Source organism: Aureobasidium subglaciale (genome assembly GCF_000721755.1).
Source record: "Aureobasidium subglaciale EXF-2481 unplaced genomic scaffold scaffold_8, whole genome shotgun sequence".
NCBI lineage: Eukaryota > Fungi > Ascomycota > Dothideomycetes > Dothideales > Saccotheciaceae > Aureobasidium > Aureobasidium subglaciale.
Window position 1 is genome coordinate 25,414 of NW_013566987.1, and position 18,115 is coordinate 43,528.

The window sequence follows — 18,115 nt, forward strand, 5'->3', positions numbered from 1 at the left end:
CTTTCTTTCGTCACAAAGTTATTATCTTCTCTTCATGTAAGACTCGGCGGCGACCTTCGAGCTCCAATGGTCAGCTCATTGCCCTGTGCGAGCTCGAGTAGAGCTTGTTCATGGTACTCCCAGCCGACTAGCTCCAATCCGACAGACAAACCATCCTCAATGAAACCTGCAGGGACAGTGATGGCAGGAAGACGAGCCTGACTAGCTAGCAGGGTGTTGACGGGGAAGTCCCAGTAAGAAGTTAATCGACCATTTGTCGTGTCTTCGTGCTTGGGCGGAGGTATTTGGACGTCAGGGAAAGCCAAAGCATTGAGGTCCATCGAAGCCAGTAGATAGACAAGTCTTCTCTTGAAGTCAACACGATCAAGAATCAATGGTAGGTAGTCAGGGTCATCAGCAGGGTTCAAAGGGCCATGGGCCACTTGGCTCGTGAAGCCGAGGGAACTCTTGAGTCGTTTGCTTCGGCAAAATCTTAGCGACGTCTTGTGGCAGGTGTGGTTTTGTAGCAAGAAAGCTGTTGATTTCCGTTCTGGAACGCTGTAGGTACGTCGGGGTGAAGCTCGTGTAATACTCAAGCTTGTCGATACGGACGTCGACAAATGTCGTACCGTTGCTATTCAGAGTAGAAAAAGCCTCATTGATTACTCTGTTCACAGCTTGACAATATGGCTCAGAGACGGTTCCGAAAAGCTGTCGCATAACGCCAACCCTCGCCTTTCGAATTCCAGTCAGCCCACCATCCAGAGTCGCTGTGTAGCTGCCTCTTTTCGGTAGCCCAAGACTCTCCACCATGCGAGCGACCCCGATAAACTGTCCAGTAGGATCGAAGCCGACCATACAGTCCATGAACAGTGCACAATCTCGAACAGTCCGTGCCACTGCACCGGATGTGTCTTGGACTTTGACGAGAGGACAAAAGCCAGAACGACTGACCAAGCCTGGAGTCGGCCTAAGTCCAACAAGATTTATGAAGCTAGCTGGACATCTGATGCTAGGTCCAGTGTCCTCAGCCACCGCAAGGAGTGCAAAATGCGCTGCGACTGCCGCAGCAGAGCCACAAGATGAGCGAGCCTCCGACATCGTGATCAAGCTTGTAGGGGTTCTTGGTTGGAATTCAATCACTGGCCGAAGAATGACCGAACCAGGTACTTGCCCATTCTGACATGGTGGTTTTGCCCAAGATCACTGCCCCCTCTGCCTTGACATTCTTGACCAAAGACGCATCCTCAGTCGGGACATTGCCTTTGCAAGCTCCGGAACCATACATTCTTTCCATGCTTGCAGTATCGGCCTGGTCCTTGGTCAAGATCGGGATGCCATGAAGACGGCCTATCAGACCAACTGTCTTGGCAAGACACTGGTCGAGTTTTGTGGCATCTTGCAGTGTAGTCTGAGAAATTGCGAGAGTTGCATCGATCTTTGGCCCGGATTTGTCCAAGCGCTGTATGCGTTCGAGATAGGCAACCGTCAGATCGTGCGCGGTGTAAGCACCACCGCGAAACGCATATTGAGCTTGCGCTATGGTCAGCTTCTCCACCTTGATGGTTACATCCATCTAAGGCGATGGATGTGCTGGGAGAGAGGTCTGCTTAGAACTCCGGGAGAGAGATCTTCGAAGCGCGTTGTTGTGTGAGAAGGAGCTGAGGATCTTCGCTAACGAACTGTATCTTATCTGCGCGACATCTGGAAGCGTGTTCGTGTGAGGTCCAGCTATCACGGCGAACGAATGTCCTATCTCGCCCGACGTCGGCTCATCCCGATCAGGCAATGGTTAGTGCAATCTCTGGCATAGGGAAGCGGGGGTAGCGTTGGGCCACTCGAACTAACAATTTTGACGTGCTCACATGCTTATCTAGATCACTCTCAGGCAAACATCAAATTGGGATGTCGCACCTCGACGTACTTCTTGGTGAGCATTGCAGAATCCTTAACTCATGCACCGCAAAGAAGCTATGATAGCCGACTAGTAGTTGACCTATCGTGCCATTTCCCGGTGATTGTTTTGTCGTGCCATTTCCCAGTGATTGTATGAGGCCCATTCTCGGCGTTGATTTTCGACACCCTGCTCTTTTGACATCAATCGTGGCAAAGTCTTGAGCAGACCTGGGGACGATCACAGCTCACCATGACTCTACGCCCAGTGCCTGAACAGCTGCGATCGAGGGCACAATCAGCCAAGACCTCGCTCGGAGCCAAGCGCCATACAGATGGATGGGTGCTGCCCGAACAATCTACGTCTTTTGCTTTAGAGGGTACCTGGACAAATGTCGACCTTGATGTAACGCCTTTAGTAAGACGCATCTGGACACCCCTATCGATCCTCGACTACTAGATCAGTGATATTGTGAGCTCCTCATGCTTTATGATAGCATTGCCCGGCGTCATTAGTGCTTCTGCATGGAAACCACTGTATGGTGAGTACATCGGGGACCCTTTGACACTTGCCTTTAAGTGGACTTCTCCAGCTGGCAGACTCGGCGCGTTTCATTGCACATCGATGTCGCGGCATTGTACCGGCCCGAAGGAAGGTACCACTATGTCGGCGGAGTCAGCTAGAGAGCTATACTGGCGATGGTTGGCAGCATTGGGCCAGCTATGCCAGGCCTCGCCCACAAGATTGCACCATCGCTGGACATTGGCGGTGCTCAGTACGTCTCCGACTTGGTGTGCTACTATGGCTTTGTAGTCGCTTCCGCAGTCTACATTGCAGTCTCTTAATCATGGCCGGCCACCGAAAGTCTTGTGGACAAGTATCTATTGTCAGAGGATCCGGACCTGCATGCGCAGGTGGTCAGTGAGTTGCCATCCAAGCTCGAGAAAGACTAGACCTCGCACATCTGCCTTTGAGAAACCCAGATGGTGCTTCAGAAATCAGAAAGATCAGCGCACGTGACAGTAGCACGAATTGTCACATCATATCTATCATTCCTGGTCCTTCTCGTTTGCTGACTCGTCTGTGTGAACAACGTCTGTCTAGTCAAGATCGTCTCTTCGGAAGCATGAGGTGAAAGAGACGGAATTTGAACAAGGGCCATCCATGGAGGTCCGGATCCTCGCTGTTCAAAGAGTTCCGACTGTCCACAAGTTGCTGTATGCAGACTCCATGTACGTCTGTGCACCACGACCGAGGTTACAACGTCTCCGTGTCGCACAAACTCTAAATTTGGTCGGTCCAGTAGAGCACAAAGTTTCTCGGTCCAACACATGCGCTCAGCGCCACTAAGAATGGAAAAGCCTCTGATGTACGAATACTAGAGAGCTCTGACTTCATATGGCAGCAATATCGAAAGAAGCATGATGACGTGAAAGTGTGAAAAAACGTGGTGCCTCCACGGAGCCAGATTCCGGTCGTGACAGATGCGGCTATGCTTACGATCTGAAAGCGGGGTTCAGAAAGCAGCAACCGGCGGGTAGTGCGGAAGTGGAACATGTGATGTTTACATTGCGCCAACCATCAAAAGACGAGCTTGCGATGTTCTCAAATCAGACATATATCAACCCTCGACCGTACGCACGCATCAATCATAACGGCACAACAGAGCGAAGACAGATAACCTCGAGAATGTCGGCCGAAGCTATACGATATGAACAGGAGGTCTACAAAAATGGCCTTTTCTTTCACAAACCTGCATTCACCTTCCAGAATGACAGATGGGAGGAAGAAGCTCATAGAGTCCTAAACGCCAACAGCTGGGGTTACATTCACGGAAGTGCTGGTACAGGCGAGACTTACAAGAAGAATCTCGCAGCTTTTCGTCGGTTTTCGATACTGCCAAACCGATTAGTCCCGTCGCGCAAGGATGCAGAGGGCAACGAACTATTTCCTGACACAAGTATGGAGGTCCTCGGCCACAAACTACCTTTCCCCATGGCCATGGCTCCAATCGGCGTTCAGAAGATTTTTCACCCTTTGGGCGAAGTCGCAGCTGCAAAAGCGGCTGGAGATGTCGGCGTACCCTATATTCTTTCTACTGCTTCTAGCACATCAATCGAGAACGTCGCAAAGGCGCACGAGCAAGGGGCTCAATCTGGCAATCAGAGTCCAGCACCCGTGCGCTGGTTCCAACTGTACTGGCCTAGCCGCGAGCACGATGATATAACCATCAGCATGTTGCACCGAGCCGAAAAAGCCGGATTCACTGCTCTGTTCGTCACTCTGGACACGTATACCATAGGCTGGAGACCTTATGATATGGATAACGGCTACAATCCATTCATTCATCCAGATCGTATCGGCGTTGAAATCGGTCTCACTGACCCTGTATTCCAGAAGCTGTTCCAGGAGAAGCATAAAAGGCCCGCGACCACCAAGACAAGCGACCATCTAGGTGCCACCATTGATGATGAGGATCTGGGAGACGCAGCCCGACTTTGGACCTCGATTGCATTCCCAGGTCACAGCAAGAGCTGGGAGGATCTCGAGTTCTTGAAGGAGCACTGGAAAGGCCCTATCGTCCTCAAGGGCATTCAGACCGTTGCCGACGCGAAGAGAGCAGTCGGAGCAGGCATGGCAGGCATTGTTGTGAGTAATCATGGTGGTCGACAGCAGGACGCCGGGGCAAGTTCTCTTGGTTGTCTGTCTCGTATTGTGGATGCTGTTGGAGATAAGCTCGACATCCTGTTTGATAGTGGTATCCGTTGCGGAGGTGACATTATCAAGGCTATCGCTTTGGGGGCCAAATGCGTGCTTGTTGGACGACCTTACGCATACGGTCTAGCGATAGGAGGACAAGACGGTGTGAAGCACGTGCTCCGCAGTCTGATGGGCGACACGCTCCTCAACATGCATCTTGGTGGCCTGACAAGCACATACGACCTCAAAAGAGAGATTCTAGTCAAGGAGGATGATATGTTTTAGGGGACAGAAGTAAAGCTACCCTCGGTCGTTCATTACGTGAAGATAAAACATGGAGAGAATTCCTTACACTTCTTCACGGAACCTTTTCTTTCTAGAAGCAGTGTTCTCTAGAGGGCAACGGTCGTCGAAGCGTCGATCGTAGAACCTCAATGGAAATTGTGCTACGTCTTATTATAGATCTACCATTGTTCATCCAGCACCGCGACTAGACCACTGAGGACTGTATATATTCCTATACCGAACCGGGAACATCTTCACCAGCGACACTAATGATTAGGCCTGGAAGAGCTGCAACACCATTGGTTGGACTAGTCGACATGCCGCCCTGGGCCCGTCTTTACCACTGTCATTTCCTTGCTCCGACGCCTTCAAGGACGCCAGCATATCCCAACAGGTCCAATGATTTGCGCCGGCAATACTCGCCCAGCCCCTTCGCAAGCCCGAATAAATCAATCACGTCCCCAAGGACGAGTTATCATGGAGGAATATCGCTGGCGGTAGCTGACTTTCTCGAGCGCTATCCTTATGTCATTGACTGGATATCGTTCGTTACTAAGTATGGTCTGGCGAAGATAAATCTACTGCCTTCTTTTACATCTGTCTCCATTAACAATGGCGTCAGGACTTTCACAGGAGGGGATCTTGCCGTGGAGTCAAACCTTGGCTCAGATTATCCAGTTTTTCTCACTGGAGAATTACCAATCACCCATTGCACAGCCGTGTAACAAGGTACTGCCACAAGCCATTCTCGGAAACAACCCCCCCCCCCCCCCCCCCCCCTTTCCTAGAGCTATTTCAATATATGCTGCAGCAAAAGAATTACCCATAGATTATCTCCGTATCGTACAGCGGTGATGAGCAGCATTTAGTATTGGCTTAAGCGCAACAAGCGTGTGACCTTCTTGCTCAAGCAGTAGCAAGGGATATCTCGGTCATCGGATTTCCTTGCAGTGTAGGTGCTGCAGTCACTGGCACAACAAGCACATGGAGTGGCCCGGATTGTAAGCATAGATTGAAGCCAATCCTTTCTTAACAATTTGCTTGGATCACTACCGTGGGCGCGACCGCACCTTATGGTGGCACAGCTTCTTAATCCTCTGTTGGCATATCCAACTATATCGCTCGACCATCATGGCGGGCAAAGGATGTCGCAGGCTACATATCCGCTCTCAACAGTAGCCATGCGGGTATGTACAACATAACAGGTCGCGGTATCCAAGATGTGAGTCTATTGGGCGACAATCTCTTGACTCTGGATGCCAAACTTGGCACGTATAACGAGTGCGACCAGTCCCGTCTTTACGACTATGATCGCTTTGATAAACGACATCCGGTTGCGAGCAGATGAGCTAGCGCTTCGTTTCTGTGTCCCTTATTGTATCCCGACAAGGCTGGAGGGGTGTTTCGTGACGTAGCTGACAGCAGTGAGGGGAGAGGTTGTGGCGATGGCCAATGGTGTGAGACAGGTTGGACAGCGTTGCCATGCCGGAATGCGACCAGAGAGCTTGGAGAGCCTGATCTTGCTTAACCCCGCGCTCTACTCACATAGAGTGGTATCTTCGACGCCATCGTAAATTCTTATCCAATGGAGAGCTTCACGCATTACTGGACGGTCAGCCAAGACAGGTATGCACTGCATCGAACGCTGTCCAGCCATTTAGCCTGAGCGCATTTGAATAGCATGCTGTCGCATTGATCTATGGTAGACTGCTTGATTCGAGGTCTAAGCAAACGGTCGGACAATCACGACATGCTCGCTTGGATATTTTTGAGTCGATTATCCGAAAGGCTTCATGGGCAGCGTTGTTGACTTGGACCAAAGAACGAGCAGTACGGCCGAAGAAGATGAACCTCGATTTATTCATATGCATAACCGTGCAGGCGCGGCCTGGCTTGAGATGGATCGGAGTCGCATAATGGAAGTCAGCCCTCGACTTGCGTCCACGTATAAGGGTTGACTCATCGATAGCTGCGACTCGCTCAAGGCAGGACTCTGTGACCCGAGCGTCGACCATTGCTGATGTAGAATTAGATTAGCTGACCTTCGGATGCAACATTTCCTCTCACGGACGTGCGGAGAGAAGGAGCACGCAGAATGCGACGCCAATTTCGACAAGACGTGTCCTCCGCGTGATCGACACTTCCAAGCGAAGCTTGTTCAAAGTGTCTACTCCTCTTCAATTTAGCCTGGAAAGAAGCACAGATTGTTTGGCAAAGCTTGTCGCTGCTTAATTGCAAGAACCAGAGAGAACAAGTACCCCTTTGATTTTGTCGCACGATGTTGACGGTACCTGGCGGTTTTCCTTGACATGCGTCAGCTGGGCCGGGCCGGGCTGGCTGTGAGGAACGAGGACCCCTCTCACGAGCGACGCCGAAACGTCTTCCAATTTAGCCAAATCGATGATCAATGCTTGTCCAGACTCATGTTTCACATCAATAGCCACGAACTTGACCTGATCGTCGTCAGCAAGACTGACTGGCCGTGCAATTATAAAAGTCTCCACGGCGCTCCCTGGTGGAATTACCACTATCATCTCAACGATCTCATACATATCCAACCTGATCTCCTCCAAACCAGTTGTCATGCCTTCAATCAAGAATATCCTCCTTGCCTCTGCTTGCGCTGTCTTTGCATTTGCTGCACCTCTCAGCGATGTCGAGAAGCGAAGTGAAACCATCACTGGAAACCAAGTCGGCACTTACGGAGGCTACTATTTCTCCAACTACGTCGAGACTGGCTCCGATTCTTTGACCCTTGGAACTGGGACCTACTCTCTGAAGTGGAGCAGTGCCAACACCGATGTCGTTGCGGGAATCGGATGGCAGACCGGTGCTGCTCGGTAAGCCAGATGGCTCTAAGGCTGGGACTTCCGCTGACATTCTTGAAGCACTATCTCATACACTGGGTCCATCAATGCTGGTGGCGATAGCTTGATCGCTCTATACGGTTGGACCACTGGACCCCTCGTTGAGTATTACGTCATTGAGACCTACGGCACTTACAATCCTGGTAGTGCTGGAACTCATCTCGGCACCGTAAGAACATCTTTGTTGTATCTGGAGACCCTTCACTAACTCATAGTGCAGGTCACTTCCGATGGCGGTGTCTACGACATCTACGAGACCACTCGTACCAATGCCCCTTCGATCCAAGGAACTGCCACATTCCACCAGTACCTCTCCGTCCGCCAAAGCAAGCGTACCAGTGGCACTATCACTTTCCAGAACCACATCAACGCCTGGAAGTCTCACGGCTTGGTATGTGATCCCGGATTTTGCATCAACCGAACATCAGCTGACAAGACTGATAGAACCTTGGTGCCTACAACTACCAGATCATGGCAACTGAGGGCTACCAGAGCAGTGGCTCTTCCAGCATCACCCTCCACTAGATGGGAAAGCTCGTAACTGGTTGAGTCATATTGAAGTTCTCGTTTGGTTATTGTCGTGGACGCCAACCGTCGCTGCGACAGATGCAGTCGCTTACCGCGAGTGCTATCATCACACTCATTGATCTGTTCCATAGCACAGCCGTACAAATTGTACCGAATGGCGCTGGTCGCTACTATCACAAAGTTGATCTCATCTAGTCGTCCTGATCTTGTCTCCCACATGTCACGGAACCACAAGCTGAATCGCCGATAGCTGAAGCTTCAGTCAGTCATTGTAGCCCATGACGACGTTGAGTCTTTTTTGCTCCTCCCTACCATACACACTCTGCGAAAGTGACCTCTAGGCATCGCCATCCATGATGGGTCTCAGTTCCGTGACAGAAATCTCGGGCAGTAGAAGTGCGGGGTAGACTTCTGTGATCAATGACTCGATGGCGACTTTGGAGACGAATGCTTGCTCCGGCCACCGTGTAGTGCCCAGTCTGACGCTGACAGCTTTGACAAAAAGCAGGGCATCCGCCCTCGGCGCGGTGACAGACTCCATACATTCCTGATCCACGAAGAGACACATCCTAGTCCGTAGGCCAGGTTCCAAGAATCCAACTTCTTCTGAATCATCATCGTCCTCGCAAAGACGATGCGCAAAAGCTACATCATCCGGACACTTATTTCCCAAGGCTTCGTCATCGACAATCCTCACCTGAAGTCGGTCGCCAATGCACTCGAATCCTGCTGAATCGGGTGCCGCATCCATGGTGCATTGTAGAATCGGGTCCCAGAGCTCGATGAATTGCTTCCAGAGACTCGCATCGGCAAGATACGTACGAGAGACCACAGGGCCATTATCATCCCAACCAGCTTCCTCGATAAGTTTCACTAACGTGTGCCTCTCAGGCGGATCATCCATGGGCTCGGATTTATGTACGGCGTCCCTATGTTGGGGTATAGATCCGGCTTTCTATTATATCTGCCGTATATCGAAAGTTAGCCTCTCTGCTCAATTCTAGAGATAATCATTCTGTCATCTTTACTAACGTCTTTCGTGACGATGTCGATATCAACTCCTGTCTCGTCCCGATTCAAAAGATATGTCCTTATCGTTCGCATATACTTCAGAAGGACATTGGTTGTCATTGTGTATTTCGGGGTTGCTTGCCTCTTCATTCACACCTTACGAGATGTATTAGCTTCATGGTGACTACTCGCTCGTCGACTCGATCTGATCGCTCAGAACGTTGTACGAGAAACTCTTGGCAACAACAAAACATCACATGCGTCGCGTCTCGCAAACAATTCTGCCCGCTAAAGCTCCCAGATTTCTCTTGTTTTTGCCATGTCCTGATGCAACTCGGTCACAGTTGGCGGATGTGCGCGCAGTTACGCCGAGTCGGCCGATGGGCGATACAAAGAGTCGTGACGACAGTATTTCAGGACGGTCAAGTGCTCTGCGTAACAGACAACACTCCATCAGCTATCGTTTTTCAGCTCTGCTGTCCAGCCCAAAGACTCGCTCTTTCCAAACTCTTCGAAGCTGAAGAGGACGGCTTGCAGCCGATGGACGGTATCGTCCGTAGAGCATTAGTCTGACACTCAGCTGCCTGACACTATAGACACGTCTCGGCCTTACCGAAGTCGCAGACGAGATGAGAAAATTCTGCCTCGAGTATCCCACGATACGGGTATATAAAACATGGTTTTGTCCTCGCAGTCTGAATATCTTGCTTTTCACAAACCTCCCCTGCATTCGATAGCATTCTCAGTCTGCATCTATCGACAATCATGGCGATCAAAGCTGCTTACTTCACGCTCGTGACTGCATCAATTTCTAGTCTTGTTTCTGCTATTCCACTCGAGGAACGAACACTCAACCTTTGCCCCGCAGTCGACTTAGTCGTTGGCCTCCTCAGAGCATACCCTTCCGCCTCTCCCTTCTGCTCAAGCATCCTCCAAATCAAGACCTCGACTGTCACTTCGACTGTGCAATTTACCTCGCCTGTCACCACTATTATCCCAACAACTACCACGACTATCTTTGTTGCAGCATCTCCCGTAGTCGAGTACGATATCTCATCGACTACTATCACAACTTGTATCCCCAGCGCTGCGAAGCGTGATTTGGCTAAGAGAAGGATCACCTCCATCCCTGTCTCTGGGACCTCGTCCACCTCGATTCCAGCTTCGATCAGCATCGCAGGCACATGCAATGGCTGCCCCAACATCCTCAAAAACATCGCCTGTTCAGCCATTTCCAGCGCATGCAGATGTCTCGGAGTCCCAACGCCCACCTCAACGCTCTATGTGAGCACTACTTATGTTCCAGTTGTCACATCATATTCTGGTGTCGCTGCCACACAAACCACTACCGAGACCACAACCATTCCGACCACTTCCACGTCCACGGTCCTGTCTTGCCCCACGCCCTCGATCTGTGGTAATCAAGGTATTCAGTACGCTTACTACGCCAACGAACCTTGGGGTAATGACATTGTCAATGGTCTGGACCCAGCCTACTACTGGAGTTACACACCTGACTACAGTGGTACAACGACTGAGGTCGGGGGTATCAATGAAGGCGACGAGTCTTCCATCACCTTGTACGGCAGTGATAAGAGTGTCCCCTCCACCTTCTTTGTCTTGAACCATCGTGGCTATATTTTCGCTCAAGTCGCCGGTGTTTACACATTTACCACCTCTCAAGCTGACGACATCACTTATCTGTATCTCGGTGACGCTGCATACAAAGGCTACACGCGGTCGAATTACAATGCTAAGGCAGTGTGCTGCGATGCGCCAGCCAACAGTGCCAGTGGCACGTACACGCTAGAATCTGGCCAATATCTTCCTTTCCGACTCGTATTTGGCCAGCAGGGTGGGCCAGTGGTCTTCAGCTTCTCTGTCACTGCTCCAGATGGAACGGTCATCCTTGATGCTAATACTCACGACTCCAAGTTTATCGTGCAGTACTCTTGCGATGGCACCACTGCTCCTGCTTTCCCTGCTTGGGGTCAGGAGACACCTGAGACTTAGCCTTGAGAAGAACTCGTGATGACAGCTCCTTATAGTCACCCGGTGTCACATCGGGTCAATAAAGCAATTCGATATTTAGTCAGTGAAGCGAGAATTATGTAGCGGTAGATAGTGATAGATAGTCTTGCTGAAGCAATGGTTGGAAGGTAATGACAGTGTTGACTAGTAGTATCGCGTTTTCGCGCGCGTTTCGCATGTTGTTGATAGCAATATTTATAACAACCTTGTCTCCCAAAACACATTGCCCCTATAGCGCGGTGGTCCCGAAGCAGTCTATCGTGGTGAATTCAGAATAGCACCGGTGTCATGCCAATTGACCGTAGGTCTTTCCCCAGTACTATCATCTCCAACCCATCTGCAAGAATTTCTCTTCCGCCGTCGCCATACGGAAAGTCTCTAATCTTGCCTGTTGGCTCGTAGCCACATCGATGATACCATTGAGCCAATTCTGTCCTTGCATTCACATAGTCCATTTCAAGTCTTCCAATGCCCCATTCGTCGCGAACGTATCGCTCGGCCTCACGTAACGTCGCTATACCATAACTCCTGCCATGATACTCAGGCTGAACAGCCAATAAGCCAAACCAAGCAGCACTTTCGCTCATATGTGCTTGTGGTGGTGTCGAAGGCTTGCGCAGAAAGCATGTCGTGATGGGTGTAGTATTGCCAGGTAAGGTGCCGACGAGCATCAAGCTATCCGTTGATGTGATAAGAGTTGCTGCCACACCTGGAGGCAAAATATCGATGCGCTTGCTTTGATCGTCGTAGAGCCAGGTCTGACCCGTGGGCTCACTGCGAAATGCGGTGTTGACGAGAGTTGTGATCTGCGTCGCTTGGTCCGCGACTGCGATGGAGAAATGTAGCGGTGGGTGTTGCTTCGAAGCTGACATTCTGCGGTTCCCGAGTAGGACGCGATGAGAACCCCGTGCGATGGGATTTAAGATCTGATGTTATACGCTCTATCCACGCCCTAAAGATGACACACTATAGCCTGTTATTGCTGGCTCGTCGTGGTTTAGCTTGTTATCACCGACTCCCGCCGTTCGGAGCAACTCCCGTCCGCCTCTAACCCAATCGAGACATCACCGCGAAATGGAAGGATTCACCCCTTCGCGGTCTCGCAGTAAGACCGAAAGGTGTACCTGACGAGGAAACAAGATACCTGTTTGTCGGCGTCTTATCAGTCCGACGAGAGGCAGTATATCTCAGCTCGATCTCCCAAGCTTTTCGACACAAGCATTCCCCCCCTTTGAAGCCAAACAACATCATCGTCCCCACGAAATGGTCAAACTCGACATCATCACAACTGCCAATGCTGCATTCATCAAGCAACAGCCTCTTACTGCCGTCTTTGTGGGTGCGACAAGTGGTATCGGCGAATTCACTGTTCGCGAACTTTGCAAGACGCATGGCAGTGATGGCCCAGGTTTGAGAATCATTCTCGTCGGACGCAATGCGAAAGCCGCCCACGCCATCATCCACGATTGCCAAGTCTTGTGTCCTTCATCAGAATTCCATTTTGTCCAACTAGACGATCTCAGTCTCCTCCGCAGTGTAGATCAAGCATGCGAAAAGATCAAAACGATCTTAAATGCCACAAAGAAGCCCGTGATCGACCTCTTGATCCAAAGTCAAGGCAAAGTCGAATTCGGCGGTCGCATCGGTAAGTCTACCTTCGTTGCCTCATGCGATCTTACCGTGTGTACTGACTCTCCCATTCCAAGACACAAAAGAAGGTCTAGACAGATCCATGTCCCTGCTCTACTATTCCCGCGCCCGCTTCATCACAAACCTCCTCTCCCACCTTCTTGCCTCTTCTCTTCCTACAGGCGCAAAAGTGATCTCCATCTACGCCGCCGGTAGCGAAACATGGGGGACCCTACACGGCAACGACCTTCCTCTCAGCCAACCCGGAAACTACTCATTTGGAAATTGTCGCACTCATGCCGTAGCCATGAAAACAATGTTCTTTGAATCTCTCGCCGAGAAACATGCTGGAAAACTTGCTCTGATCCATATATATCCTGGTCTTGTGGTACATGGAGGATTCGAGAATTCAGATTTTCCTTTGTGGTTTAAGATTGTGTGGAAGATTGTGAAGCCGTTTACGAGGTTCTTCCCGAATTACAGCACTGCTCAGGTCATTGGGCAGAAAGTCTTGTTTTTGGCTACGGAGAGATATCCTGCTAGGGGCAAGGGAAATGTTGAGGGTGTGGTTGAGGGCACTGATGGTGTGGAGGGTGGTGGTGCTTATTCAGTGACTTATACTGATGAGACGAATGATGTAAGCAAGTTCTATCAGAAACTGCGAGGGCAGGGTTTCAAGGAGGATGTTTTGCGCCATACTGACCAAGTCTTTGGGGATATCAATGCGAATGGCGCCTTCGAAGTGAAGAAGACCGCCTGAGATGCGCGGTCATAGGCCTTGGAACTATTTTGCTGGACTGGCCGGCATTGCTTCAGAGACGAACTTGACGACCGCTTATCTAATTGCACTATTCTCAATACCATAATCTTACATATTCCGCCTTGCCGAACATTTTATTTAGAGAACAAGTCTCAGCTCACTGCAACATCTGCTGCATCGCATTGATCCTGTAACTCTCCCTCCTCTCCATCAAATCTCCATGCCTACCCTGATCCACAATCCTTCCATCCTCAACAACAAAGATGACATCAGCTTTCTGCACACTGTGTAAACGATGCGTAATAGCCAAGACAGTAGTCCCTCTACTCGCTCTCTCCAGTCCTTCCTGTAACGCAGCCTCAGAAGCAGCGTCCAAAGCACTCGTACTCTCATCCAAGAGTAAAAGACGCGGTTTGCGAATCAGAGCACGCGCGATAGCAAGACGTTGCCGTTGACCACCGCTGAGACGGGAGGCAGAGGGTCCGCATTCGGTATCGTAGCCATCCGGTAGGGAAGTGATGGTCTCATGTACATTTGCCAGTCGGCAAGCTTCTTCAATTTCTGCTTGACTTGGCTCATGATTTGGCGGTGCGCCTAGGGCGACATTGAAACGAATACTGCCATCGAACAAGGCAGGATCTTGAGGTACTAAGGCGATCGAGTCGCGGAACGAGATAGGCAAATTGGCGATATCTTGGTCATCGATGCAGACAGCTCCGGAAGTGGGCGAGTACAATCGCTGTACTAGTCCCATTATGGTCGATTTGCCTGCTCCTGATGGGCCAACAAGACCACAGAATGTGTTGGGCGGAAGTGAGAAGGCTATTTCGTTTAGAATCTTGACATCAGGACGGTTGGGATAAGCGAAGTCGACGTTCTTGAACGTGACTTTTGCTCCACCTCGACCATGAGCGAGACTACTTGTTTTGGTCTCGCCACTAGCCTCAACGTCGTGTCCAGACTTTGCAGGATCAGCGCCTGATGTACCAACATGTTTGCTCGAGCCCATTTCGATCACATTCATAACTCTCGACAGCGCCAATCGTGCGCGAGAGAACTCCGGAGCAAGAGAAAACATACCACTCCAGAGTTGTGCACTTGTGAGCATAGCGACAAGAATGATGAGAAAGTCTCTCTGCGTGTACTCTCCTTTCATAATGAGTTGAGAACCCCACCAGTAAGCAAGAGCATTGACAAAAGTGCCAGTAGTATATGAGATGGCAAGCCAGATGTTGGTCGTCATTGATGCGCGCACGACCTGCTTTCGCGGAGGCTTGAGAAGACGCTCGAACGAGTCCATGTATTCGGTCTCGAGTGAAAGAAGTGCAACTGTACGAATTGATTGGATGGCTTCTGTGGCGAGCGAGGTCGCAGTCGTGAAGGCGCCACGATGCCGTTCTTCATAGCGAGCTAGCATGCGCAGTTGCATGAAGCCGGAGCCAAGAAGGATAGGCACTGTTACCAGACACACCAAAGCGATCTTCCAAGCAAAGATGTGGGAGATGACAATCGCGATAATGATGTTGATGCAAATGGCAAAGATAGTGCCGAAGGTCGAGCCACTGAAAGCACCAATGGACATGCTATCTTTAGTGATGATAGAGAGAAGACTCGTTGGTGTACGACTCTCCGAGTTGTGCCAATGGATGCTCTGCTCAAGCAAAGATCGGAACGAGAGAACTCGCAGGTTGTACAGCAGCTTCTCTCCAGCGACTCCAAACCCCCACCACGCAAGGAAGTTTGCAAAAAGCTCGACACCAGCAAGCATGAAATAGAGACCAGAGAACAATCGACCCATTGATAGGATACGTTCGACAGTACTTTCGCATGGGTTCAAGGCGCCGACTGTGAATCCGAAGATTATGCCAGCGCCAGAGAAGGTTGCACCGACGAATACAGCAGCGATCAGGGCCATGACCAGCCAGCCTAGAGATGGACGCAGAAGCGAGGCCAGTCCCTTCGTGACGGAACCGAATGGACGAACAGTATCAAGTTCACCGTCTTTTGTAACCTCGCCGTTTTTCTCCTGGTCTGCAGCTGGGCCGTGATGCTCGCTGCTCACAGCACGCGTCAAATCCGTGAACTCTCCCTTCTCATTCAACTCGCTGTCAGACTCGTATGTCGTTGTCTCGAGAGAGACATTTGACAAAGATGTGCCGACATTTGAGGTACCGAGCGTCTGAAGGTGGGCCATTCGTGCGAACTCGCCTCCCTCCTTGGACATCAGGTCAACGTATGACCCCTGCTCAACGACTTGACCAGCTTGCATGACGACTATGTTGTCTGCATTACGAATCGTGGACAGTCTATGAGCGATGGAAATGATGGTGCGCTGCTCCGCAGCAGCGCGCTCGACAGCAAGCTGGATCCGCTTCTCGCTAGCAGAATCAAGAGATGCTGTCGCCTCGTCGAGGACCAAGATTTCGGGATCACGGATAAGTGCTCGAGCAAGCGCGATACGCTGTCTCTGTCCACCGCTTAATTGGGAGCCGCCGGAGCCTGCCGGCGTAGCATAACCAGACTCCAGTCTCCGGACAAAGTTGGCAGCATCGGCTTGCTCGGCAGCATGTTGTATGAGGGCAGCAAGTTCGCCATATTCTGGACCAAGACTGGAAGCCCCTGCTAGACCATCGTTGCACTTCTCAGCCATGTTTGCAAGATCGACACTGTTGAGAAGTGGCTTGAGATGTTGGTGCACGGTCTTGGGTGAGTTGACAAGACCAAGGGCAATATTCTCAAGGATGGAGCGATCTAGAAGCGAGGGCTCTTGCTGAACGAAGCTGATAAAGCTGCGAAGAGACTTGACGTTGAGATCACGCAAGTCATGGCCATCTAGCTCGATACTGCCATTTGTGGGATCGTGCAAGCGAGCAATGAGAGCTGCGATAGTAGACTTACCACTGCCCGACAAACCCACAATGGCGGTGTACTTGCCAGCCGGAAACTCAAGATCGACGTTGCGCAAGACGGCTTGTTCAGGTCTCGAGGCATACTCAAAGCTAACGTCACGAAAGCGAAGCGACTTTGCAGTGTGAGACAGAAGAACGACGCCAGAGTCAGACATACCATCAATTGATGAAGGCGCTTCGATATCCTTCTTGAGTTTCTGATATGCTGCCGTGGCGCCTCCCAAAAATGGAAGTGTCGGAGCGATACCGCCGAGCATGACACAAGCATCGACTAGAAGGTAAACGATTGCGTAAATCTGACCGACAGACGCGCCATCACCGTTGTTCGCGGCAGAGTCGGCGATACGAAGACTGCCTTGCCAAAATGCTAGAGCATTGCCAGAGTATGCAATGAAGTAAAGTAGTCCAGTCTGCACCGCAGCAATAGCAGCCTTTGTTGTGGCGAATTTCCTAGCGCGAGCCATATGGGCCGAGAACTTGGCTTCGAGACGAGGACCGGCTCCGAAAGCGTGCACAATATTGATATGCGACAGCGCTTCGGAAGCAATCGATGAGGCCGAAGCAGCTGCAGCACTTTGTCGCACAACATACTTGCTGAGATAGCGGCCACCAAGAATGCCTGACAGCAGGAATGCGGGCAGCATGCAGATGAGAATACCCGCAAGACGTGGTTGTTGGGTGAAGGCGATGATGAAGACTGTGATGAAGAAGCTGATGGTCGTAAGGATGTTGCCGACCTTCTCGGAAGTTCCAGCTTGCACGGCCGTGATATCTTCTTGCAAGCGACTAGACACTTGGCCAGATGAGCCTTGAGTGTCAAAGAATTCTGGTGACTGTCGAAGTAGGGCCGAGACATAACGAGTTCGCAAACGTTGTGCAAGGCGTTGACTGATGATGTTCCAGCAGGTCAAATGACCGTAGATGAGGACTAAAGTAATGACACCAATCCATACTGTCTTGATAACTTTGTCGTTGATGGCAGCTTCGTATTCGAAAGGATCCACAGCTGCTGCTCTACTGTCGGCTGCACATGTCGCGCCATTGAAGTTGTCAATGAGTTGACCGAACAGCACACCCATCAATGGGAATGGAACACCAGCTCCAGCAGCACAGACGGTACCACAGATGATCAAACATATGTCAATCCATGTTGGCTGGGCGGCGAAGAGGAGCTCGATGTACACGAAAAAGCTTTTGAAACACTGCAAAGGACTGTAAGCTAGTGTGCCTCATACTCTGGATGAGATGACTGCAGGTGTCGTCGAGCAGTGCCATTTCGGTGTGCCTTGTTGACTTACTGAGAATGCAATCTGGATCCTGTGAGCCAAAGTCTCAAGTGTAGCTGCAGTGGTCTGCTCCGAAAGTTGCTGCTTCTCAGTAGTCACGTGGTCCTTTTCTGAGACCATGGTGCTGACAGATGCGAGAGGACTTGGCCAGGGGCAGACACGGATCAGTAGCGCTTATCAAAAGATCTGATATCGGCTATGCTGTCTGCGTTCGAGAAATTTGACCGAGAGATCGG

At 50.8% G+C, this 18,115-nt stretch overlaps 11 protein-coding genes across 11 annotated transcripts; 6 read left to right on the forward strand and 5 right to left on the reverse strand.

Moving 5' to 3' along the window:
* Positions 1 to 32: 32 nt before the first annotated feature.
* AUEXF2481DRAFT_28635 (uncharacterized protein) lies at positions 33 to 1,555 on the reverse strand (the record flags this gene model as incomplete). The annotated part of the gene is made up of 3 exons (XM_013489022.1): positions 33 to 529; positions 609 to 1,040; positions 1,150 to 1,555. The coding sequence occupies 3 exons, from the start codon at positions 1,553 to 1,555 to the stop codon at positions 33 to 35; spliced, it is 1,335 nt and encodes a 444-aa protein (XP_013344476.1).
* Positions 1,556 to 2,125: 570 nt separating this feature from the next.
* Positions 2,126 to 3,223, forward strand: AUEXF2481DRAFT_88071 (uncharacterized protein; the record flags this gene model as incomplete). The annotated part of the gene is made up of 6 exons (XM_013489224.1): positions 2,126 to 2,290; positions 2,333 to 2,414; positions 2,453 to 2,528; positions 2,583 to 2,664; positions 2,687 to 2,794; positions 2,978 to 3,223. The coding sequence occupies 6 exons, from the start codon at positions 2,126 to 2,128 to the stop codon at positions 3,221 to 3,223; spliced, it is 759 nt and encodes a 252-aa protein (XP_013344678.1).
* Positions 3,224 to 3,562: 339 nt separating this feature from the next.
* AUEXF2481DRAFT_46726 (uncharacterized protein) lies at positions 3,563 to 4,858 on the forward strand (the record flags this gene model as incomplete). The annotated part of the gene is made up of 1 exon (XM_013489166.1): positions 3,563 to 4,858. One exon carries the CDS (start codon positions 3,563 to 3,565, stop codon positions 4,856 to 4,858), a length of 1,296 nt encoding a protein of 431 aa, XP_013344620.1.
* Positions 4,859 to 4,993: 135 nt separating this feature from the next.
* Positions 4,994 to 5,628, forward strand: AUEXF2481DRAFT_652892 (uncharacterized protein). The gene has a single exon (XM_013489241.1). It carries the CDS (start codon positions 5,128 to 5,130, stop codon positions 5,581 to 5,583), a length of 456 nt encoding a protein of 151 aa, XP_013344695.1. The 5' UTR covers positions 4,994 to 5,127; the 3' UTR covers positions 5,584 to 5,628.
* Positions 5,629 to 6,978: 1,350 nt separating this feature from the next.
* On the reverse strand, positions 6,979 to 7,821 carry AUEXF2481DRAFT_652908 (uncharacterized protein). Its single transcript, XM_013489242.1, has one exon. It carries the CDS (start codon positions 7,534 to 7,536, stop codon positions 7,087 to 7,089), a length of 450 nt encoding a protein of 149 aa, XP_013344696.1. The 5' UTR covers positions 7,537 to 7,821; the 3' UTR covers positions 6,979 to 7,086.
* Positions 7,745 to 8,250, forward strand: AUEXF2481DRAFT_64933 (glycoside hydrolase family 11 protein; the record flags this gene model as incomplete). The annotated part of the gene is made up of 3 exons (XM_013489205.1): positions 7,745 to 7,894; positions 7,946 to 8,116; positions 8,170 to 8,250. Coding segments are annotated over 3 exons (402 nt in total), but the record flags the coding sequence as incomplete, so codon positions are not given.
* Positions 8,251 to 8,365: 115 nt separating this feature from the next.
* On the reverse strand, positions 8,366 to 9,455 carry AUEXF2481DRAFT_652933 (uncharacterized protein). The gene is made up of 3 exons (XM_013489243.1): positions 9,286 to 9,455; positions 8,571 to 9,217; positions 8,366 to 8,503 (listed from the first exon to the last, which is right to left on the reverse strand). The coding sequence occupies exon 2, from the start codon at positions 9,155 to 9,157 to the stop codon at positions 8,591 to 8,593; it is 567 nt and encodes a 188-aa protein (XP_013344697.1). The 5' UTR covers positions 9,158 to 9,217; positions 9,286 to 9,455; the 3' UTR covers positions 8,366 to 8,503; positions 8,571 to 8,590.
* Positions 9,456 to 10,029: 574 nt separating this feature from the next.
* On the forward strand, positions 10,030 to 11,277 carry AUEXF2481DRAFT_88074 (uncharacterized protein; the record flags this gene model as incomplete). The annotated part of the gene is made up of 1 exon (XM_013489225.1): positions 10,030 to 11,277. One exon carries the CDS (start codon positions 10,030 to 10,032, stop codon positions 11,275 to 11,277), a length of 1,248 nt encoding a protein of 415 aa, XP_013344679.1.
* Positions 11,278 to 11,316: 39 nt separating this feature from the next.
* On the reverse strand, positions 11,317 to 12,276 carry AUEXF2481DRAFT_38987 (uncharacterized protein). The gene has a single exon (XM_013489078.1). It carries the CDS (start codon positions 12,165 to 12,167, stop codon positions 11,565 to 11,567), a length of 603 nt encoding a protein of 200 aa, XP_013344532.1. The 5' UTR covers positions 12,168 to 12,276; the 3' UTR covers positions 11,317 to 11,564.
* Positions 12,277 to 12,558: 282 nt separating this feature from the next.
* AUEXF2481DRAFT_28642 (uncharacterized protein) lies at positions 12,559 to 13,684 on the forward strand (the record flags this gene model as incomplete). Its single annotated transcript, XM_013489023.1, has 2 exons — positions 12,559 to 12,940; positions 13,002 to 13,684. The coding sequence occupies 2 exons, from the start codon at positions 12,559 to 12,561 to the stop codon at positions 13,682 to 13,684; spliced, it is 1,065 nt and encodes a 354-aa protein (XP_013344477.1).
* A 157-nt stretch (positions 13,685 to 13,841) lies between these two features.
* Positions 13,842 to 17,999, reverse strand: AUEXF2481DRAFT_4185 (uncharacterized protein; the record flags this gene model as incomplete). Its single annotated transcript, XM_013488933.1, has 2 exons — positions 13,842 to 17,795; positions 17,892 to 17,999. 2 exons carry the CDS (start codon positions 17,997 to 17,999, stop codon positions 13,842 to 13,844), a joined length of 4,062 nt encoding a protein of 1,353 aa, XP_013344387.1.
* Positions 18,000 to 18,115: the final 116 nt, after the last annotated feature.